Genomic DNA, 25,298 nt, shown 5'->3' with positions numbered 1-25,298 from the left:
TCCTCAAACACACACCCTTAGACAAATAAAACAAACTAACAATACTGAGTCCTCAAATCAAAACTGTTAGGAAAAAAGAAAAACAGTCTCATAAGATGGGAAAGTCCAAGATTAACAAATTCAATAATCTGGCAAATCCAGATAAAACTCCCTGTTCAATATGAATAAGATCAAAAGAAAAAGCATGCCAATGACATCAGAGCACAAAAAGAACTCTCTAGCATGCAAACAACTACTGAAGGCTCCACCCTGAAAGAAAATGTCACCCTCCAAAAGGAAGGATAGTTGTATAAAATGCATCAAAAGCTAAAAAGATGGAAGAAATGACTTTTTAAAACAGGAGAACAAAGGCATAAGGAGGAAACTGTAGAGTCGAACAAAAAACAGTCATCATCACAGTACTCACATGTTAGAAACAGGAAAAACAGCAGAACCAGCGGATGCCTGAATGACACAAAGGAAAGGCTTGAATTAATCCCAGAAACTCAGAAGAAATAATAATTAAGCTGTTAGAAGAAGATAGAGATGGATGATGTGTAGGATGCCTCCAGACATAGAAAAACCACAAACACAACTGAGATAAATGAAAGAACATCTAAATAAAGATAGGGTCAGCCATGTTCACAGAAGAGAGCACTGCTGATGGACGAGTCAGTACACACATGTGATACTACTGACTCAGGAGACTGAGGCAGGAGGACCACAATGTCAAGACCAGTCCAGGCAACTTAGCGAGGCCCTGTCTCAAAAAAATAAAAGGGGCTGAGGATGTGGCTCAGTGGTAGAATGCCCCTAGGTTTCATCTCCAGTTCTACGTGCGTGTGCCCACATACACACACAGTTTCATACATGCACACCCAAAAGAATACTATAAAGGAGACAGTTCTTACCAAATAGATCTGTAGTCATAATCTGATTCTAAAATTCATCTGTAAATGCAAAGGGACCAAGAATGGCAAAGACAATCTTAAAGAACGACAAAGTTAGAGGACTTACGCCAGCAGATATAATCATGAAGCCAGTAGTTCAAACAAGTAATGACACTAGCACAAAGAACAAGCCCATGTGCAGAAGGGGGTATCCAGAAATAAGCCCCAAACCTACAGCCACCTGAGTGCCCACTTAAGTGGTCTTTTGGATAAGTGGTTCATGCTGGGGGTTGGGAGAGACACATACTAACTCATACCATGCACAAAAATCTATTTCTGTTAAATTATAGACCTAAATATGATGAGTAAAATTATCTTCATGATCTTGAGGTAGACATAATTTCACTAAGTAGAATACAAAAAGCACTAAACAAAAAGACTGATTAACTGGGCTTCATTAAAATGAAAAACTTATTTATCAAAAGGCACCATATTAAAAGAATGAAGAGATAAACCACATACTAAAAGATAGTGTTGTACATGTAGTACATACATACCAAGTGCCTGACTTTGACAAATTAAAAGAAAAAATTTTTAAAGGGGAAAAGAATCACAATGCACGTCACCAAAAAAGGGATAATAAAGGCCAGTGAGCATATGAAAAGGTGCTCAAAAATCAATATTCTTCAATGAAATTAACTTAAAACTACATAAAAGTCAGTTCACACGTTAAAATAGGTAAACTGAAGTATAATGCTATAGCTAGTGTCAGTGAGCAACTGGAACTCTCATAGATTTCTGATGGTAGTATAAACTGAGAGCATCTTTGGAAAAACTACTTGGCAGTATCCACTAAAAAAAACTGAACATAAATAAACCCTATGCCTCAGTAATCCACTACATATATACCCAATGTGAAATACATACATATGTTTCCCAAAATAAATTATAATAATGTTTGTTTTAAGTTGGCTTTTGTGTGACTGTGACCAAAATATCCAATAAGAACAGCTTAGGGGAGGAAAAGTTTATTTTGGGCTCATGGTTTCAGAGGTCTCAGTCCACAGACAGCTGACTCCACTGCTCTGGGCCCAAGGTGAGGCAGCACATCATGAGAAAAGGACCCAGATGAGGAAAGCTGCTCAGCTCATAGTAGAGTCAGAAAGCAGGGACGAGGCACATAGGCAGGTGGGCAGGAAAGATGCACACTTTCAGTGGAAGGCTGCTGCTCTATTCAAATCTTTGTACCCTGCTCCAGGCTGAGCACCGGCAGGGGTTTAATTGACAATAGTTGATAAGTTTTAAGAGAAACTGAAAAAAAGGACAACTAGTACAATACAATTGAAAAAAAATTTAAAAATGGGAGGTAAAATGAGGGACAGGAAAGAAGATATGTGTAGATCATTCATAGGGATAATATATACTGTCAGAAATTGAAAAAATAAAACACAAATTTCAGGGCCATACTCTAGATCTACTAAAAAATTCCCTAGGGATAAAAGTCAAGTGAGTCCAATCAACAGCCAGCCCTTTCTTTTGAGTTGGGTAAGCATCTTGGTCAAAACCCTAGAAGAAAACAGCTAATGGAGTTATTAGCATTCTTTTAACTTGCTGAGTTCTTTCCAGTAAATTAAGCCATTCTTAGTCCAGATGGGAGAGGGAGTCCAGTAAATTAAGCTATTCTTTAAGGATGGACCACACATTATTGACCTGGGCAGGCCTAGAGACTTAGCTCAGATCAGGTACATAATTTAGGCAATCTACAATGACTATTGAATGTTCATTTAAGAGTGCACACTAACTCCAATAACTACTGCAATGTACATTCTAATGAAAGTGTTTAGTTCTAATCAACAATGAAAATCTTTGGGCTTTGTACTTTTTAAGGGCATATTTATACTTGGCCTCTTTCTTTTTCAGCCTTGCACCATTCCAAAGTTCTGGGCTTTAAATAAAACTCTTTAGCTATTGGGAAGAACATATTTTCCCAAGTAGACAAATTTCTTATTTAACTGCAGTTTGCACATACATTTCACCATAAAAGAACATGGTTGCAAGATTCAAAAGAAACTTTGCTTTATTCCATTATTAATTTATTCCTAAAAATTGTACCATAAAAGATATCTCTAGTAACCCTACAAGAAATATATATTGACTTATTTAAACTTACCCCTTTCAAAGAGAGACTTCTGATAAACACAAAGTATATATACTTTTTACTTCCAACAATTATGACAAAGGAAAAGAGGGAGCAAATATACTAATTATAAGAATTAATAGTGTTTCTAGTATAAAGCACCATTTTTAGTTTTGAGTCTCCTGGAAACCAGAGCAAAAAAAGACAACTGAATTATAGGCCTTACAAAAAAGAGACAGAGTACTAGTTTCTCAGAGAAAGCTTCCCCCCCCCGCCCAGGGAGATGCCAACTTTTCCATCAGTGGAACACTGCTTTCATTTGTTTTAGTGGAGGCATTTACAATTTATTATAAGAAAATGTTTTCGGAAAGAAAGAAAAAAAGAAAGGAGGGAGGGTGTCGGGGCAGGCAGGCAGGCAGGCTGGCTTTTTAGAAAGTGGTATCATCAGACCATTTCATCTCACAAATGAAAAGAGAAAAAGTGAGAACTAGTTAACTCACTTCAGTTGCATGGATATCAAGCAGTTTCATGATCTTATCTAAACTAATCTTAACCTGTAATAATATCTTTTTGCTATATAGAATAGCCCTGGGTCAGCAATAGGTATTGAAAGGGGTGGGGCACGGAGGGAAACAGTAAACTAATGAAGTAAACCTCCTCATAGTTCAATTTGGCATACTTTTTTTTCCTGCCTTAAATGAAGCTTTAAACATGTAGGAGATGGTCCAACAGGAAATTTCCAGACCTGTGAACCACCCAACGACACAAGAGAATTATAAGGTCACAGAAAACAAATTTTATCCAGCATGTAGATTCAAACAACAGGGATTTGCAAAGGAAGGAGGAGTTACTCTAGACAAGTCTCACTGTAGGAGAGATCTTCTCAATCAGCAACAGTTTAGAAAGCAACACTATAGGAGCTAGCTATAAATATTAACGCAAAGAAATCTGTCCTAATCAATAAAATGCATGCTGTATGTTTAAACATGTGTGCAACAATGAGTTTACTATCTTAATGAAAAATTTCACTCAAGATTTCCACTTTACCCTCTTCATTTCAATCCTGAATCTGGCTTTCAGGCCATTTGTAGACCACAAATATGGAGTAAATGCAATTAAGACAAACTTATGAAGGAACAAGAAAAAAATTACACATATGACAACACACATGCATATAATTCCAGACTCTATAATAAAATTACGAAAAAAGAGACCAGCTATTCGCCAAAGAAAGTAAAATTCATGAACCAATTTTGAAATCCCTATTTCCTTTTTAAGTTAAAGGCTTAGGAAAACCTTTTAATAGGCTGTTTCCGATTTTAAAAGAGAGGAAAATTTTTTCAAGCTTTTTTCTAATAGTTTGGAGTCTGAAATTACCAGAGAAATGTATTGGGATTTATAGAATTAACAAGAGTAAAAACAGCCAATAATTTGAAAAAATATTTTTCTTCTAAATGTAGTTTCCATTTCCTTATTTAAAAAAAAAAGCTAATTGATTTTACTAAATAATTTCAGATAATGAAGAAAGTAAGGTTATCAATAAATAACCAACAGTATCAAAAAATAACCAACAGTAAATTAATAACAATGCACACCTATAAATCTAAATTTTTAAGTGATACCAAGAGCTCTTTACATGCTTATGTAATAATTCCATGATAGTAAGTTATTATTTCTTCATATTTCCAAAATATGCAGATACACTCGACATTTCTTTAAAGAGCAAAACAATGTTAAAATACCAAAACTAAAAAAAAAGGAAGTTTTTGGGCTGGGGATGTGGCTCAAGCGGTAGCAAGCTTGCCTGACATGCGCACGGCCCTGGATTTGATCCTCAGCACCACATAAAAATAAAATAAAGATGCTATGTCCGCCAAAAACTAAACAATAAATATTTTAAAATTCTCTCTAAAAAAAAAAAAAAGGAAGTTTTCATCCAGGTGTGGTGGCACACACCTATAATCCCAGTGGCTAATCCGAGCAAAAGCAAGGCACTAAGCAACTCAGTGAGACCCTGTCTCTAAATAAAATACAAAACAGGGCTGGGGATGTGGCTCAGTGGCAAGTGCCCCTGAGTTCAATCCCTGTTACAAAAAAAGAAGAAAGGTAGGAAGGGAAATTTAAAAAAAGGGAAGTTATGCCAACTTTCAAATGGTAAACACTTTTCCTCTACCCATAAATAAGATCAACCCTAAGGGAAGACTTGAGAGAAAATAACACATAAATCATTAATTTAGTGCTCCATCAATATCCCACTGCCAGACACCAGTATCTCAAGTTAAAATCATTTTAGATATTTAATAATTTGCTACTGGACATGAGAAATATATAAATATTTATTTTTCTACAATCCTGTACATACTGTTATGTTGTCATAAAAAGAGTTTTCCTTTGCATAGTGGTGATAAACATTTAATTGCCAAGCAATCTGTTATTTTCTTCATTTAGCTACTGTTTTACTTTCCTAAAAATCAGTATTCATTGCAATTATAATCAGAAGAAGCCTGAAGGATAAGTTAATAACAAAATTCACCTTTGTTGCTGTTTTTGCTTTCAAACCTCCATTCTCCACAACACTGAGGTCCAGCTTGCCATCATCCTTACTTCCTATAGCTTTTAGTCCTTGCAAAAGTATATCACGTAAATTTTGATAAAGAGGTTTTTCTGTATAGTCCAGTAATTTCACAGTTTCCATGTATTTAGCAATTTCACCTGAAAGAATAACACAACCATTTCTAACTTTTAATCACAAATATGACATGTTTATCTCTTACTCCTAAGAAAATGATTCACGGTTATAGTAAAATCAAAATGGAAGCATACGGACACCTTGTTAAGATATGAATTTGTTAATCATTTGTCCAGCGAAAGTATGTTTTTCAATTCAGGAATTGTCAGGCAAAATAAAAACATATTTTTAATTGTGAGAAATAACAAAAGAGAACATAGACTTAAAATTTAAATATGCATAACATAACTGTAGTTTTCAGCTTAAAAAAAAAAAAAAGAACCTAGAATAAAATTCTGGAACTAAAATGTCCTTAAGTACAACAAGTATCACAGCCAACATTTTTTGGGCATGGAAACCAATATTACTATAAAATACAGCAGCATTCTTTGTGTTAATAAAAAATAAAACACACCAAAAGCAATTAAAGAAAGGAACAAGAAAGCCCAGTTTTTCCATAAAAATCAGCTTCTGGTTTTTCTGCACACTGTGGCAGAACCTTATCATAAGAATAATTCCTAGAAGATCAGCATTGTTTAACATTCAAATTCCTTCCAGGGCTACTGCCACACACACAGTTCTTTCCCCTGACCCACAGACCCACATATTCCCTGCCTCACATGCTGGTTCTTAGATATGTAATTGTCCCCTCAAATCCCAATAAATTCAAATCGAAACTCCTAACCTAACCGTAAAACCTACTCCCTGCAGTTTTCCCTGTTACTGAGTATTTCATCCCGGTTGAGGCCAAAATCTGTTTTTCTTAAATCTCCTCCTCTTCTTCTTCCATTCCACATCAATTCATGGAGGCATTCTGTCAGTGGTACACAGACACACTCACTAATTCCAATACTGGAACGCCCGGGGCCCAGGTACTCTGTGTAGATACTTGGGACACAACAAGAAAAAAATCCCAAACTTCCACTTTTTTATTCTGAAAAAAGGGATCTACAAAACACCTAAAACAAACATCACTGGGTCTAGCGAAATACTGAAAATTTTCCCTGAGAGAGAAAAATGGAAAAGATCTAATTTTACTACTTCTATTTAGCATTACTGAAAAAAATCATACATTTTTTTAACCAATACAGTAAGGAAAGAAAAGAAACAGAAGGCATAATAAGCAAAATAAAAAATATAAGTCTTTAGCTGCAAACAACATGACAGTACATGTAAAAGAATCTTCTACAGAATCTAAATTTTTTAAAAAAAACTACTAGAATTGGTGAACTTAGCAAAGTCACAGAGACAAGGTAAATATATTATAAAACCCATTCTATTTGTACATCTATAAAAAATCAGTTGGAAAACAAAAATTTTAAAACATACCCCTTAAAATAACATTCCAAAACATCAAATGCCTAACATAAATACAATGAAATATGAGCAAGATTTTTTTTGTAGGAAAAAGCTATAAAACCCCATCAAGAGAACTGTAGGACAAATTTAATGAATATATTCCCCATATTAGTCAAATGGAAGACTCACCACTACTACAAAGATGTCATTGTTACCCAAACTAATCTAAAGAATCAATTCAGTCCCAAAGCTCTAGCAAACTTAGTGCATGATGTACACATGTAGAATTGACAAGGTGATTCTAAAATTTATTAATTAAAATGCAAAGTGCCAAGAATAGCAAAGTCAAGTTTAAAGAAAAACAGTGCAAGAGGATTTAAACTACCAGATTTCACCAGATGCCAAGATGTAAGATAAAGCTACAATAATTAAGAGTGTAGCTCAAAAACAGACAAAAAAAACAAATGAAAGAAAAAGTTCAGAAATAGATCTATACCTGATTTATAAGAAAGTGGCATCAGAGGGAAAGAGCAGTCTTTTTAAGAAAGACTGCTGGGTAAACTCCATACCAACCTGGAGGTGGAGGAAAAAAAAGTGACCTATTATAGAACACACAGAAGTCAACTGCAAGTAGACAACATACCTCTATGTATATGCAATTGGCAATCTGTAACTGTTGAAAGTGAACATATAAATAACGGTATATAAACATAATGGAATACTACACAGAAATGAAAATGAACAACTACTCTTCAACATGCAACAATGAGGATAAATTTCACAAATGAAGCACTGAGTGAAAGAAAAAGGATATTAACAGAACTAAACGCTAATTTCATGAGGGCAGGACTTGTATCTATTTCATTCAGTATATGATTCCATTTTTATAAATCTCAGAAACAAATCTTTGGTGTTAGAAGTGAAGCCAATGAGGACAGGTTAACTGGTTGGAGACACAAAGGGTAATTCTGGGAAAGCCATTTTATATCTGATGCGGGTGGTAGTCTGCAATGTTAAATAGCATAAATAAATAGGACAGACATTTCTCTGAAGAGGAGGACAACTGAGCAAAGGCCAGAAAAGACTTCTGTATATATGATGTGAGAGAAAGAGAAAAAGAGAGAGAGAACGAGCACACTTGTCCCTCCTCCACTGCCACTTCCCTTGCTTTGATTACTATAGCCTCAGAATCTGCCCCTCTATAGTGTGTCACAACAGAAGCCAGAAATTTCCCTTAAAGTCAACATCACTATTTCTCCAAACCTTACACTCTTGCTCAAAAAAGGACATATTTCTCAAATCCACTTGGCATCATGTCCCTTCTGCCTAGAACACTAACTATTCCTCAGCCTTCCAGAGCTTACTCCCTTACTGCCTCTGAAAACTGCTGAAATGTCCCCCATTTAGTAAGGCTGTTCCTGATCTCTTTATGCAAAATTTCTATCCTCCTCCCCACTTTATTACCTCTCACATCTCTATATCCTAATCCTATTCTCTGTTTTCTTATTGTTCCAGAGTAATGACATGAGGTATGATAAAATTCACTTACTTGTTTACTATCACTCCCAACTAGAATGTGAGCTTCACGAGGGCAGGGTTTTATTCTGTTTTGCTCAATGATGCATATATCCCAGTGCCTAGAACAGTCCCTACCATACAACAAAGCCTCAATGAATACCAGCTGAACAAGTGAGTGAAATTGCTTCTTTTCCTCAAAGCACTGAATAATTCAATGAAGCACGAATATTCACTTGCAGCTCACCTCTGAAAAGGGAAGTGCTTTTTTAGGCGAGCAGGCTCAGTACAATGTCCCCACTTAAAACACCTATACGCTTCCAATAGAAGGCACTTCACAACACCACACATTCTTCTTTCCAGAAAAACAAAACCCCTATGAACATTTAAGAAGTCTTTTCCTACCTGGCTTGTTTTTCTCAGGAAAACATTTCTCCATCAAATCTGAAATATTTTCTCTGTATCTGTTAAAAATTAAAGAATGGGTCATTGTTTGAAGCTTGAAGTCACAGAATATTGTTAAGAGTTAGTAACAGTAATGAGCACATTAAGCAACATTGAATTACATCCTAAATACTCTCACAGGCATTCTTCTAAAATAAATTGAAGTCCAAGAAACTTTCCTGTTCAATAAGTACTTTCTTACTTCCAGATTAGTATCATTTAAAACTACAGCTCCTATTGAGAGATTCTGACCAAGAAGAACATTTGCCCTATCATGCTTCCACCCCCCAAAATAACTCAATTTGTTCTTTACCTAATTTTGGAATCTCTAACATAGTTAGGATCTTTCAAATTATCCTCCCAGGGGAGTTGGCCACTAAGCCACTGAATCATGCAATAACCAAGTATTTCCAAATCACCACGTCTTGATGGCGCTACAAACACAAAAGAAGAAAATTAAGCATAATAAAATAACTTTTATTTCAAATATATGTGTGTCTATATACACCTATATTATGTACTATATATGTATATATAATATGTATTATATAAAAGCATATATATTACATATACATATATATAGTACATATATACATATACGTATAATACATATAGTGCAATAAGGTAAAACAAGTATTACTGATAAACCCTAGGATTTCAAACTAAGTCTATACATGGAGGAAATAAACTATAAAACCATGACACATTTACTATTGTCTTTGGAAAGCCTGAAGATACTAAAACTGTTAAGAACTGGGTGTTTGAGACTCTCCAGTGTTCGACATAGAAAATATAAATGACTGCAGAAGAAATAAGCTTAATCGGTGACAAAATAAAAGCTACCTGTTCTAATATTGTAGCTGAATAAGAAACTTACAGACATTAGAAAAGAAAACAAACAAATATTTCAATTAAAGCTATTTAAAACCAAAAAGAAATCTTCACTGGAATGAAATGAACTACCTTGCCACTGCAACATTCTCAGACATCTTGGAAGGATAGGACATGAGAGGGAAGAGAATGCATGAGGGCCATGTTATATAACTGTAGGAGTCTAACCTCTGCCGTCTTTCCCCATCCCATTCTGCCTCTTTAATTCTTATCTCCCTGTTTATATTTATGCATAATTAAGACTCATGTAGGAATTCTGTTGAAAACATTAGCAGCGTATTTCTCATTCAAATACCGAGGACATACCCACGCCATTGTGTGCATCAATGCTGGTGAATTCAAGAGTGCCATCATGACATCTTTTGGGGTCCTCTTTGTATTCTTTATGAACTCCTTCTGGACAGTACCGATAAGCAAGGCCATAATCTACCAAGTAAACCTATAAATTTTCAAGTACGAAGACAAATTAAAGCCAAAATCATTGTAACTATACTTCTTTGCTGTACAGAAATAAAATACTTCATTTGAGGGTGCATTCACCTACAAGGACAAACTACAGCACCACAAACAGGTTAGAAGCAAAATGTACACAATAATAAATATTCAATTCCGAAAGGCTTTCAAAAAAAAAAAAAAAAAAAAAACTTTTTTACTTATTTTTTGCAGTTCTGAGTACCAAACCCAGGTCCTTGTGCATGCTAGGCAAGTTACTCTGCCATGGAGCCACACATCCAGCCCAAGATTTTTTTTTTTTTAATAAAAATGTTAAATGATATGTCGCCATGGTCCAAAGTATTAATTGACTTTGTATACTTTTTAAAGTATGTACTAAACTTGTAACCAATCTTGTCTCCTCAATTTACCAACTCTTATAAATCTTACTTTATCTTATAGAGAGGTTAAAACAAAATTGAGCACAAAGTCAATCATCAATACATGTGGCAACACAACTAGCACTTCCCACAAAGAAAAGCACACAGAGCATAAGACTGCTAACAGAACAGATAGATACAAGTTATCTTCTATTCCTATTACTTCACTTATAAAATAATCAAATATGAATTTACTTCATAAAAATATTTCAAGGATCCTAATAAAGATCATTAAGAACTTTTAGATAAGGCCTTTATCGACATTTAAATACTGTATATTAAAGCAAGTCTTCATAATCTAAGCTAAATCTGAATAATACATACACACATATCTGGGGGCAGATACATGTGGATCTGAGTAGCACACAAGACTGCATATTTGGCTGTCTTCTATCCTATAGCCATATATCACATCTCTAATTCTGGGTAACTATTACAAATATATGCATGCAGGCAAAACAGGAAACTGAAGTAAAAAATACAAAGATAGATCTAATACTGAAAGAAGAATCTCTGAAAGATAACAGAGCTACAAAATATTTCCACATAAACAAAAGCAGCATGCTTTAGCCAAGTGCAAACTAATGTAAGTTGCATTTTTATCATATTATACAAGTCCATACTACTTTAATTAATGGAATCCTTACTGCTCTGGTTCTTGGCTATTTTATTTTCAAGAGAGAAGCACCTTAAATGAGATGGCTAGAAAGAGTTGGACTAATTCTGAGACTGCTTTTAAGATTTGTGAGTCAAACTATAGCAACTTTCTTCTGTTAAGCGACCCTTATGCCCACCACCACTGATGTGGGAGTAGAGGGGAGCAAACATACAAGATAATGGTAAAAAGGAGAGCCAAAGCAAAAAGCAAAATGAAGCAAGAGGGAATTAAAACAGGGTTTGAAAGAAAAAAAGAATGACATAAAATACTAACAAATGATTGCAATAATCAAAGTACCCAACATATTTAGAATGTTTAAATCTTCTATGTATATCAAGCTAAGAAATGAGAATTATGGGGCTGGGGGTGTGGCTCAAGCGGTAGCCCGCTCGCCTGGCATGTGTGACGCCCGGGTTTGATCCTCAGCACCACATACAAACAACAATGTTGTGTCGGCTGAAAAAAAAATAAAATAAAAAATAAATATTAAAAAAAAAAAAAAGAAATGAGAATTATGGCCCAACTATGAGTGTCAAATAAAGCTTACTTTTATCAAAATTATGGAAGATACAAGAAAATTATATAGATTCCTCTACTCCAACTAAACTGATCCCCCAAAAAAGGTATAATAACATTAGCTTTTCTCCTTGCCTTAAACAGTAAAATATCACAAAGAGAATGTAATAAACTAAAAAACGCACATTTGAATTCCAAACACTAAGGGTATACAAATTTAGACAGCTCAGATATTTCTGTAAACCAATTGATTTGAATAATCAACATGTTAAAGACCAAATTTTCCATGTAACAGAACACTTACATTTGATGGATTTCTTGAACAAAGGAAATAAAAAAAGTGACAAAGCAGACAGGCAAACATAATTCATTGGTGTACTATATAATTTTAAGCTTCCACCCCCAAACAGCTATTTGAAATTCATTTTGTATCACAAGTACTTCTTCTGAATATTATTTAGGGCAAAATAGCCAACTTGATCAAGTGCCAACAAATTGCATCAAAAATGTAGAATGTTAACTAGATAAAAGTGTCAAGAAGAAATATTATTATTACCTTTTTAACTTCAAAAAGTAAAACTTCTGCATGGGTTCAAGAGTTCAAAGCAACCATATTTGTTTTCAAATAATACATTTTAAACAGAAGAAACTAAAGTTCCAAAGCTACCTGGTCAGGATTCTTGTAGCTCAGAAGAAGATTTGAGGCCTTAATATCTCCATGTACATACTCATGCTCATGAATATATTCCAGAATATCCAGCTAAGGAAAATATCATACAAAATAAATTAATGCAGTACCTAACACAACCAGCAGAGGACCAAACTTCAATACACAGTTAATACAGCCTTTGCTTTATTAAAAAAATGATTTTTTAAAAAAACATGAAGAATGTAGCTCACATACAATTCTTAAGCTTAGCTTCAAGACCGTTTTCCGAGAAAATCTTTTGGCATTTGCTTCATATATTTTCTGAAGGTCACTCCCAAAGCGATCCATTATCATAAACCTGTAACTGAAGTCAAACAAGAAAAGTCAATGAAGAAAATATAACTCAGGAAAACCATACTTTGCACTGAGAACTCTGCTTTCAAAGTAATTTTTTTCAAGGAAATATAGAGTAAGACAGTAGTCTAAAAATGAAACAAAGAAATATACACAAACATTTGAAATATTTCTCTCAACCAGAAATCTCAAAAAAAGTCAGTGCTTTCCTACCTTGCCCTTTACTTGTACAAGGGCTCTGTTCCTGGTCTCAACTAGTTAGAAGAGATAATATTTAATTTAAGATAATGCCCACAAAGAGAATCCACCAGATTCATCTACAGCAAAAATAAAACAAAATAATAAAAGCACTAATTATTCTCACAGTTAGTATTAATTTATGTTCCTAGATAATAGCTTCATTCTTTTGACTATTTTCTCTATTTTTAAGGTACATTTCAGCAGCACTAATAATCTATACCATGATCATCAACAGATGCTATAATAGATACATAAAATGTCTAAATGGTATAAACGGATGATACATTAAAAAGTTATTGGCTGAAATTTACGGAAGAAGAAATATCCAGGAAAAATATGACGATTTTTAGTTTTGCAAGAAACCAATCATGTCACCTTGGGCAAGTAACATTACTTCCTTAGGCCACAACTTCTACAGACATAAAATGAAGTATTGAAAACTCACCCTTTCTAAGGTCTGTTATAGCTTTCCAATTCTAAGATTCAGTATGTAATGAAAAACATTACTGCTTTGCAGAAGCTTTCCAATTTCTAACTTGTCTAGTTAAATCATTCAAAAAAAAAAAAAAAAAAAAAAAACCAAGACCACACTCAAAATGTATCCAGCTATCTTCCAATAGGGTAGGATTACGAATCATCATCCTCCCAAGAGCAAGCATACGCTGGATGCCTGGAGTAAGCACAGCACTGCTCTGAGCACTTCAGCCTGGCCCCATCCATAAGGCAGATACTCTGATCACCCCATCTGTCCTCCAGCAGTTAACCACTATATCCACAGTACAAAATAAACAGCACTAGAAGACAAAAATCCCACTTAAATGTTGTAGGCTTCTATATTAGAAATACAACATGAATTTAAAAGGGAAGGAAGAGCTAACATTAAAAGACAACACACCAAATTTACAAAAAAAAAAAAAAATCAGGATTCTCTCCATTTTTGAACTGGAAGAGAATTAAAGATCTTCTTGTCTATATATCTTTTAATAAACAAAATAATATAGGGAGTCAAGTAATACATCCAAAGTCATACAATTAATTAGTGGCAACAGGTATTCATTCCTGTAAGATTTCCTGGTATCCTGAAATAATAGAGGGAACAGTGATTTTGACTTTCTGATTTCTTTTGTATAACAGGGTTTGAAAAGTTGAGATGACACCAGGACACATGTACATTTTTGCTTTAACAAATAAGTGATGGGTGTAATTATTATAATAACATGCATAACAAAAATACAAACTTCTGCTGACAGTCTGAAAGAGGGTTAAAACACAATTACTTGATGCAACATAGGATCTATTAACAAATCATATCAAATAGGTCTTTGTCTTTATCCACAGATCACCCCATCACTATTCTGTTGAAAGCCACAGCCGAAGGGGCCCCAGCAAACTTCCAGCTGCCGGCTGATGATTGGCTCACAGCGGCCCCAGCAACATCTAGCTGATTGGCTCCTCTGCGGTGATGCTCATTGGGCTGTTTCCCTGCCCTTTCAGACCACGGAGCTGCTCATTGGGGGACTTTTTTGGCTCCGCCCACATGACCCAGCCAATCGGCCTCAAGAGCAGGAGGATTGTGGGAGGTGGAGAGAAGCTTGGGGGGGAGAGAGAGGCTTGTGGAAAGCCGGTGGTGGCAGTTGAGGCTCTGAGGGTTTTTCCTGAGAGGCTGTTTTGTTTGGCGTGTGTGGTTCTAAAAATAAAGTTAGTTTCTTTTGACAAGTGGCTCCTGATTGTGCCCAGCCAGACTGCAGCACTATTCCAAACAATCCCTAATCTCACCATTTCTAAATTATAAATATCAACTGAAGCATGATTCTAGAAAGACAATTCTATCTATCATAGAGTAGTAAAATAAAGGTTATTTCTGAAGAACTCCTTTAAAGTAAAACCTTTCATGTATTTTCTTCTGGGGAGTTGGATGTGACAATTCAAGTAATGGGAAAATATAGATCAGTATAAATGATTTCATAATGATAGCAGCTACGTTTTTACAATCTTAACACTGTTCTAAGCTCTGTGTGTGTATTAATTTAAATAAGCTACAGGGAAAAGTGATGATTTTTGGCAGGAGAGGTGGTTAGAAGAATAACCTTACTATTTTTTTTAAACTGTTGATAGACCTATAATAGTTATTTTTAAGAGCTTCCACCTAAGAAGTAAATCAAAACCTCATCCATGATTTTAGGCACGAGTCATGTACTCAGTTTATAAAACAAACAGGCTGAGGTAAGGTGTCCCATCCCCCACCCCCGCACACACCACTTGTGAACAGTGAGCTAACACAGGCAGGAATGTGTCTGGTTCCAGTCCCCACACTCTGGCACTTCTGAAGTTCTCTTCTGGCGTCCTTGCCACAGCTTATGCCAGCCTATGACCCACCGTGTCTCTCTGGCTCTGGTCACCTCAAAGCAAACTTGTTCCATCAAAACCACAGGTAATGTTACATGTGATATCAGGGAGTTCCCATACTCCCCAGAAACGGATGATTGTCAAGAGCTGCCCCTGCTCTATCTTTTCTAATGGCACCAATTTGGTCTGGGCATCTGCCCTCCTCCACACAACCATGCGTTGCACCAAGTCAATACCTGTGACCACCTTGCCCCTCCCAGTGCCTATTGAGAGAGAGCACTAACAAAAGCCTGACAAGAAAATGTAAGAGGAATTCTGCCACAGGACTCCAGGGAAGATTTCTAGAAAAGGGAAACTCAGGAGATGATGGTATCATTTTCTGCCATTGGGTCTGTGTCTAGAAGTGGGACATCCACCCTGAGGCCATACAATGGAGAACTACAGCCAAGATGAGGCAAAATAGGAAGACAAGATACCTGGGCCCTGGGTGATTAAGATGGCTGAGTCAAAGTTTTCCTTTCCTTGTAACTAAGAGCATTCTAACCAATATACCCAGTTCCAATCATTCATATGAATATTTAAAAGGCACCAATTATACAAAGTATTAGGAGTTTTCTCCAACTCAACTATTCCAACAACATTCTATTCTCTCAATTCCTAAAATATCTTGAGACAAATTCACAATTTAGCATTTAACTGTTCTTGAAATGTTTCATGCATTTTGTTTTCTCTCATCAACTAAACTAAAGCCTTCATAAAGAATAAGACTCTAATTTCCCATGGTCAGATAATATATCCAACATGAAATACCAAATGGAATCCTAAGGGCTCTCTTTTGCCTCAAGAATGTAGTGGTATGCATGTGTTTATTTCAAAGGGAGGGAAATGCAGGGCCCTTTGGGCTTTGTTCCCTTTGTCAGGCTTCAGCTAATTGATATTGCTCCATAGAAGTAGTTAAATTAGAGAGGCACACCCTTTCTAACAGAGTATCAGTCTGCTGCTATGTAAAGCAGAAGGTAGAGATAACAGCTTATTCTTCTTATTCGCTGACACACTCTTACCTACTGACATTGTTGGATGCTCAATACATAATTCTTGACTAAAGCAAATGGATAGGAAATGCTCAAAAGAGGGAAAAGAAAAACAAACCATGCATTTTTACCTTTTTCCATTTTTATCATGTAGGCCAGATCCCCAATACTTAGGAACACCAAGGTACTTCATTTTATGTGTACGAACCCATTTCTGAACTGTAAGTTAAAACAGAGGCTTGTGATTACAACTACTATAAACATAATAATTTTTTTTTAAATCACTAAAAAAGTAGGATGTACTTACACAAGACTTCATCTTTATTCATAAAAGTACAGTATAACCAAAAACAAAAAGTACAAAGCATTTTTATTAGCCTACAAAATTGTTACCTAAATTGCTTCTAAAGTGAAAAACCTGCAAAAAGCATTTTTTTAAAAGCCACTGTACTTCAGTTGCATTTCAACTCTGGCTATGTTTACTTGTTTCCACAGGACAACATGCCCTCTAGCCCAATCTGTAAGTTTGGTTTTCTTCCCTCAGTCATTAGATCTCTTCCTCAATCAGCAAACACAAATCTAGGAGATACGGTAGCTTTTTGGTAGCTTTTCTTCGTTCCTATTGTAAGTTTTGGATTCTTAGAGGGGAGGTGTTAAGATAGAAGGAAGCAGAGCAGCTGGAAGAAGTTCTGCTCTTGACTCAGACACTCTCTGTTCTATCTCATCAATTATGCAACCCCCCAGGTTATGCTCTACAGAATTTAGAAAAATACTCAAAAAGATTTGGAGATTCTTGAGTCTAACTCACAGATTAGAGTTACTGCTAAATTTTTTAACAATATTCCCTAAATCATACTTTATCTTTATTCTATTTTTTTATCTTTATTCTATATATCATCAGTAAAATCTTATAACAAACCTATTAAGAAATCCGAATCATTTCATACAAGTCTCATTTAAATGAAATTTATTTATAAAGCAAAAATAATCAAGGGTCAAAAGATGTAATGCTCTAGTCTTAGATGACACAAAATAACCTAAAATGGGATTGGTCATTTAAAAAGTATTAATATATGTATATTGTATTTCTTACTTTGCTCTGGTTTAGCAGCTCGCTGGTAAAATTTCAATTCAGTAAAAAGAGGTCCATTGTCACTAGGTTCCTTAAAATATAAGACTTAATTAGTACCAGTACTAGTTAAAATTATTGAGTTATTTACAGTGAACTTTCAACACAGACTAATAAATTAATTTCTTTCAAAACACTGTAATTCTCATACTTAGATTTATAACTGTTTAAAGATTAAGCCCAACTATTTAAGAATCTTTTCGATACTCTCAGAATAGTCCATAACTTATATATCTCTCAAGTTCCATTTTCAAAACCAATAAAATATACAAAACCAGATACACAGCTCGGTCTTTGCAGAAGTTTAAGAAAAACGTTTAAACTAATTTTCATCTTTATTAAGCTTTCCCTTAAGCAAAGACCAGCAACCATGTTAACTGTATCACCAAGGGGCTACAAGATATTTCTGAGATTTAATAAAATCTCAATACCTGATTTAACCAATTAATGGCAAACTCCCACTCTTCTGCTGTTTCTCATCACAGTTTGTTCCAGTGTATCAGAACTAGAAGAAACAGACCTTAGCATTCTGGATCTCCAAAGCAAGCGAGCACTGTCCACTGAGCTGTATACTTTCCTTTCTGACACTGATTCCCATTATTTTCCAAACCAAGGAGCCCTACAACTTATTTCCCATATAATAATTTAATGTCTAAAAGAAAATGGGGCTTAGTGACAATTTTCCACCAACTTACTGAACTGCATTCATTTCATATTTTAAGGGACATCAACAAAAAGATATTCTGAACAACAGGAAATAATAGCTGGTAAGGAGTTTTGCCTTGTTAAATAAATATGGAAAGGTGAAAAACAGAATTTTATGGACTTCTTAAATTGTGAATTTTTACTCATTTAGTATTTACTTAGTGTTTGATATTTTCTTATTTATTATCTATCTTATTTATTGAGAATTGGGGAAAAGTTTAAAAGCAGTGAAACCTTCAAATAAGGAAGTAAACATTTCCAAATTAATTTGAGAGTTGCTCTTCTTTAGGAGGTATAAAGAAAATTATTTTGGATGGAATAGCTGCATAGCTGAAGTTTAAGGTTCAACAGAGCAGTAAGAGACCTCATAAATGAGGCCCATCATCTTAACTGACAGAAAACTTGTGAAAATATATACAACTGTTTTTTCCCCCCACTCAAAAACCCTCAACTGACACAGAAGTTCATTTTGCTCCATGAGATTTAAATAAAACCACACTTATACATACAGTGTCTTATCCTGGATTTTTGTAATTCAAAAAATAGAAATCCCTAGTTAAAGTACTTACAGGAAGACTGCCAATCTAGAGTCAAGCAATACCAGTTATGAATGAGTATAACAGCAAAGGGGCAACCTGTGTAACACTTGGATCAGGACCTAAAAATAAGCTTTCCTCTTCTGTCAAGGTAAGTATACTTGCCAGCCCAGCCTTGGAAGAGTGGTTCACATGAGCTTGGCATGGCATCAACTCCTTAGAAACATATCAACATATTGAACCAATCAACATATTGAAGTTCGAGGATACAATCCCTAAATTGCCTACTCAGCACCTCAAGTTTTTCCATAACCTGTGCCCCCTTCTCTAGCAGTAATGGTAGCTGAGAGACATGTATGAATGTTGCAAGGCAATGACGGAGTAAGAGTCACAGAATCAGTGTAAGAAATAAAGAAAAGGAAATAAAGAGAAGGAATTTTGGTTAACTTTTGGAATTGTTCAATAATATAATTCAGGTTTGTAAGGGGTTTTCCTAAGACAAATCCTGGCTTATTACCATCAGTATAAAATTTTTGATTTATTCAGTTTCAACCTATGTCATATCAACTTTAATTTTCAAGTTTTCCTTCAGGCAATAATTTATTAAACTTATAATAATGAGAATCAACCATATAAATCAGGCCATTATAATGAAAGCCCCACTACAATGAAGGCTCTTTGAGCTCATTTCATACTTTTTTCTAATCCAATAAGCTTCCATTATAACAAAATAAAGGAGCTACTTCCTTGGCACTGCATTCTAGCCAAAGCTAGCTATTTCTGTTGGAGAAAATACCTTAACTCATAACTAAAATTTTATTAACATATTTCAAACCTAAAATACTTTGCCAACTCTATAATAGCCAAGATTTAGAAAAGAAATTGGGACTGACATTTTAACTAGAATATCACTAAACGTTTCTTTAAGACTTCTAAGTGTCAAAATGAAGATGACAACAGAAAAAAAATTAAAATGTGATATATTTCAATGGCACCATCTAAAATGAACTGGCTGCCATTTAAAAATTAAGCTGTACAAAGTTTCTTCTTCCTACCAAAAAATTATGACATATGAATTGAAAATTCAGGTCACTTCTCATAACGTCAGCAAGGAAAATCAAACATCAGTCTGCAAACTTCTTTCTAAGCAACTTTGAAGTACAGATTTCTATCAGTTCACACTGGTAAAAGACTATGATACAATGAACTATTATGTTACATGATCCAAAAACCTAATCTCCACCTCCAGTTCTGCTACTGGCATAAGCACAAAGGGTGAGTACAATTCAAAAAACTAATTTCTTGTTGTCTTTGTTAGCAAAAAAGAAAAGAAAAGAAAAAGAGAATTTCTTTTTTTGCATTATCCAATTTATTATCAATCTGCCATTTCTCTCTGCCCATTTACTTTCCTGAAACAAAATAGAATATACGTTATCTAGAAGCAAAGAATACAAGCTTCTATCCTTGGTGATTCAACATCACCATGTCACAGCTGTTTTCACAAGTCATGGATGAAGGCCCAAAATACAACAGATCTTCACTGGATAGAAGGGAGAACATTATTTCCAGCATGTGCCTAAACATCTACCTTAAATATATATGTCTTCGCTTCACTCCAATAACAAATATGAAAAATGTGTACATTAACTACTTAGAGTTCTTTTCACGAGCAGATACATCAGCAGTAACAAGTCTTCTACATTAAGGTGGAAACCCACAACAGAAGCACAGGGTACCCTACCTGCAAGCCCCTACTTGCCTAGAAAATGATCAAAAAACAAGAATAAAAATGTGGGTGCAAACATGATTACACTTAAAATAATTCAGGTGTTCTGTGTGCCAGATTCTATAGTGGTTCTCAACTTTGATGCACAAAAGAATCACATGGGAGCTTTACTAAAAATACCAATAACCAAACCCTCCAATCAGAGATTCTGATTATACTGTAAAACCAGGATTGCAAACCACTGTTTAACATACTATCACATTAAGTCTAACTTCAAAATAAAAATCAATTTCCCTTTATTTCTTAAATGACATTTGTAAGAATTTTCTCAAGACAAAATACATGTTTTTTTTTGAAATGTGAAAACATTTTGATATATTTTCTTCATATACAGTCATTTTATAAAACAATTTTTATATTATATAGTACATGCAAACAGAGTTTTGAATCCTACTGTTTAGTAATCATTAAATTTTCCCAGTTAAGTACTCATTCTCTGAAAAGATGAACTTTGGGATAGAGTGTGGCTGAGTATTAGAACACTTGCCTGGCATGTATGACAGTCCTGGGTTCTGTCCCTAACATTACCAAAAAAGAACAACAAACAGAAAAACATGATCTTTAACAGTCCCTAATATCAGAATGAAAATTTCTCAATAAATATTCTGACTTTAGTACTAGAAAGACTTGATACTCATTATATTGTCTATATTTAATGATTCATTTCAACTTTGAATACTATAAAGCTACAAGAAGGTCAATTATGAATGCGCCTATTTGAAAGAAAAGTGAATGGCATCAAGAAGTTTAGAGTAGGGCTGGGGAAATGGATTCAGTGGTTAAGCACCTCTGGGTTCAATCCCTGGTACAAAAAAAAAAAAAGTTGAGACTAAATGAACAGAAAGAACAGTTAAAAAGGTGGTAGAAAAACTAAGGTTAAAAATAAATAAAATAAGCTTTTAAGGACTGTATACAAAAAAAGAAAGTAAAATAAGGCCCTCATTAGCAAATAACTTAAAATCTAGTTAGGGAAATAAACACATAAAAAAATCTAAAAACAACTAGTGGTATAAGAAGGATATCACAAGCTTGGCATGGTGGCACACGATTTGATCCCAGTGGCTAGGGAGGCTGAGATAACAGGATCTCGTTCAAAGCCAGCCTCAGCAAAAGCGAGGTGCTAAGCACCTCAGTGAGATCCTGTCTCTTAATAAAATACAAAATAGGGCTGGGGACGTGGCTCAGTGGTCAGGTGCCCCTGAGTTCAATCCCTAGTCCCCTTCCACCTTTAAAAGAAGAAGGATATCACAGGTGATATTGTAAAATAAATGTTAATACAATGAGTGATATAAGAGTTTAAGGGAGTTCTGAAAATTCGAGTATCAGGAGAAAAAGAAGCAAATAGCTATTACTAAATTTCCCTTTTAAAGGGAAAAAAAAAAATCAATAACACTGCTTCAGTTATCAATTCTTTCAGGATTTCAAACTACAACACTGAAAAAGTTATTAAAATATTAAATACAAAAGAAGAATCAACTGAATATTTATTACTCTCCTCATTACAAAGAGAAAGCAATAAGGGTCAATGGAAACAGAACTAAATGAGAAGACAGGAGACGCAAAGAACTAAAATAGGTTTGATAACAGCCTTATAAAGACATGTAATTTGTTCCCCTCCAGTACAAAGAAAATATGTTCTCTATCTATTCTTCCCCTTAACCATATAAATTTAAGAGGGAGTAAAAGTAAAATTACACTGAATAACAACAATATTTATTTTCTGAAGAGCAGGGTATTGGCGATTTAACACAGGGATGTTTTTCCACTGAGTTATATCCCTACATTCCTCATTTTTATTTTGAGATAGGGTCTCACTAAATTGTTTAGGGCCCTGCTAAATTGCTGAGGCTGGCCCTGAACTTGGAATCCTCCTGCCTCAGCCCCCCAAACCACTGGGATTACGGGCATGTGCTACCACACCTGGCAACTACTGAAATAATTCAAATTATTCATAATAAATGTAATTCTAAGATAAACATAACAAAATCTCAGGTAACTGCAGAAGAAAAAAAAAAAAAACCACGTTTATATTCTACTTCCTTCTAAGAGACAGAGACCATTTCACAAATAAACCAGCCAAGAGGGTCCAAGGTAACCAGATCATTTGAACCTCACGACTATGAGAAGTCATAAGAGGGCTTATTTCTCACAGTGAAAACCTTTAGAAGATCCTATGAAGAAATTAATCTTGCCCATAGATTTAATATCTTAATTTGCTGTGTCAAAGACAAATGTAGATAATATTCTGCAATTCCATGCAAATTATCCCATTTAATGTTAAAATTTTTAGTTCCTTGGACTCAGCAGCAAGCTGAATCATTCAAAAAGAAATGTTATTCCAAAGTGAGAAAGAAGAAAACTCTAAAATGAAAGAGCATCAAGAAAGGGGAAATGGTAGGAAAACAAAGCACTGACACTTAACTTTAATCATTTCACCTGTTTCTGGGCACAAGGGAGAAATAAGCAGGACCCAATTAGCCTCCCACTGTAAACAAAAACAAATACAGGAAATCACCAGTTTCAGAAATTAGACAAAAAGTAGTTCAGGACCATGACCTCTAAAAGACAGAAGTGGAGTATGCTCCATGCAAACCTTAGTTTTTTTTTCTTGGAGGCACTTAGAATAAAAAGGAGACCAAAGCCCACTCACGTGGTCCTAATTCCCAAGCCCAGCTATGAGATTAGAGAACTCTAAATTTACTCCTTGATCCACTTTGAGTTGAATTTTGTGCAGGGTAAGAGACAGGTTCAATTTCGTTCTACTAAATATGGAAGAGCAAAAAATAAAATCAATAATCAATAAATGGGATGGTATCAAACTAAAAGCTTCTGCACAGCAAAGGAAACAATCAAGGACATGAAGAGACATAAAGAGAGAGCCTACAGAATGGGAGAAAATCTTTACCACCAGCACCTCAAACAGAGCATAAATCTCTAGGATATACAAATAACTCAAAAAACTTAACACCAAAAAATAAATAAATAAATAAATAACCCAATCAATAAATGAGCAAAGAAATTGAACAGGCACTTAACAGAAGAAATACAAATGGTCAAAAAAATATGAAAAAACATTCAACATCTCTAGCAATTAGAGAAATGCAAATCAAAACTACACTGAGGGCTTCGGTTGTGGCTCAGCAGTAGAGCGCTCGCCTAGCATGTGCAGGGCGCTGGGTTCGATCCTCAGCACCACATAAAAATAAAATAAAGGTATTGTGTCCAACTACAACTAAAACAAAACATAAAAAAAAAAAAAAAAAAAACCTACACTGAGATTCCATTTGACCCCAGTCAGAATGACAATTATGAGGAATACAAGCAACAATAAACACTGGGAGAATGTGGAGGGAAAAGGATACCAATTTGCTGATGGGACTGCAAATTGGTTCAACCACTCTGGAAAGCAGTTTGGAAATTACTCAGAAATCTTGGAATGGAAACACCATTTGACCCAGTTATTCCACTCCTCAGTATATAACCAAAGAATTTAAAATCCACATACTACAATGGTGCAGCCTCATCAGTGTTTATAGCAGCTCAATTCACAATAGCCAAGCTATGGAACCAATATATATACACAACGCAATATTACTCAGCCATAAACAAGAATGAAATGATGGCATTTGCCAGTAAATGGATGGAACTGGAGACTATCACGCTAAGTGAAATAAGCCAATCCCCCCAATCCAAAGGACAAATGTTCTCTTTGCTACGTAGATGCTAACCCACAATAAGGGAGGGGAAGATTAGCCATTCATTGGACCAATCAAAGAGGAATGAAGAGAAGGAAGGAGGCATGACAACAGGAAAGATAGTAGAATGAATTGAACATATCTTTCCTATCCTCATATATAAATACATGACCAATGTAAGTCCACATCATGTACAACCAGAATAATGGGATCCTAACTGGAACAAGTTATGCTTATTCTCTGTATGTATAACACTTCAAAATATACTGTCATGTAAAAAAAATTATAAAAAAAAAGAGAAAATTCTAAATTTAGAAATACTGGGGGGAAATTTAAAGACTAGTATCTCTTATGAAAAAAGACACAAAAATCCTTAACAAAATATTATCAAAGCAATTTCAGCAATAGGTAAAAAGCATAATACAATTTGACTGGGCAGGGTATGTGTTAAAAATGCAAAGTTAATTCTACACTCAATTATCATCAATGTAATTGCCATATTAACAGAATAAAGGAGAAAATTGTATGATCCATCTCAAAAGATGCAAAAAAACAATCAGAAAATGAACGAGCAAACTGGGGGAAAATATTTACAAAACATGTTCTACAGGACTTATATCCAGAATAACTTTCTTTTTATTCAATTTTAAAAAAGCAAAAACAACCCAGCTACTAAAAAAAATGTAAAGGAAGCATGGGAAAAGAATGGAGAAAGCACTCCATACACAAAATATATATATGGATGGCTATTAAGTAAAATGAAAAGTCCTCAAAAATATTAGTCATGAAGTAAATGCAAATTGAAGCCAAAATGAGACATGGATGCACATCCACTATAATGGCTAAAACCCAAGCCAACCTGACAAGGACAATACTAAACTAGAGAGACTGAACAATC

General features: G+C 34.8%; 1 protein-coding gene across 2 annotated transcripts in view; it reads right to left on the bottom strand.

Moving 5' to 3' along the window:
* Vrk1 (VRK serine/threonine kinase 1) overlaps positions 1-25,298 on the bottom strand; it is a 64,758-nt gene that overhangs the window by 13,045 nt on the left and 26,415 nt on the right. For both annotated transcript variants that reach the window (XM_015495423.2, XM_048799306.1), the window contains exons 4-11: positions 17,643-17,712; positions 16,681-16,768; positions 12,834-12,942; positions 12,597-12,689; positions 10,190-10,322; positions 9,306-9,426; positions 8,954-9,012; positions 5,540-5,718 (exon numbers count right to left, since the gene is read on the bottom strand). In XM_015495423.2, coding sequence (XP_015350909.1) covers positions 5,540-5,718; positions 8,954-9,012; positions 9,306-9,426; positions 10,190-10,322; positions 12,597-12,689; positions 12,834-12,942; positions 16,681-16,768; positions 17,643-17,712 — 852 coding nt within the window. The remainder of the gene's footprint in view (positions 1-5,539; positions 5,719-8,953; positions 9,013-9,305; positions 9,427-10,189; positions 10,323-12,596; positions 12,690-12,833; positions 12,943-16,680; positions 16,769-17,642; positions 17,713-25,298) is intronic.

This window comes from Marmota marmota, unplaced genomic scaffold (genome assembly GCF_001458135.2).
Source record: "Marmota marmota marmota unplaced genomic scaffold, marMar, whole genome shotgun sequence".
Taxonomy (NCBI): domain Eukaryota; kingdom Metazoa; phylum Chordata; class Mammalia; order Rodentia; family Sciuridae; genus Marmota; species Marmota marmota.
Note: the sequence above shows the minus strand (reverse complement) of the source record. Positions and strands in the feature narration are given on the sequence as shown.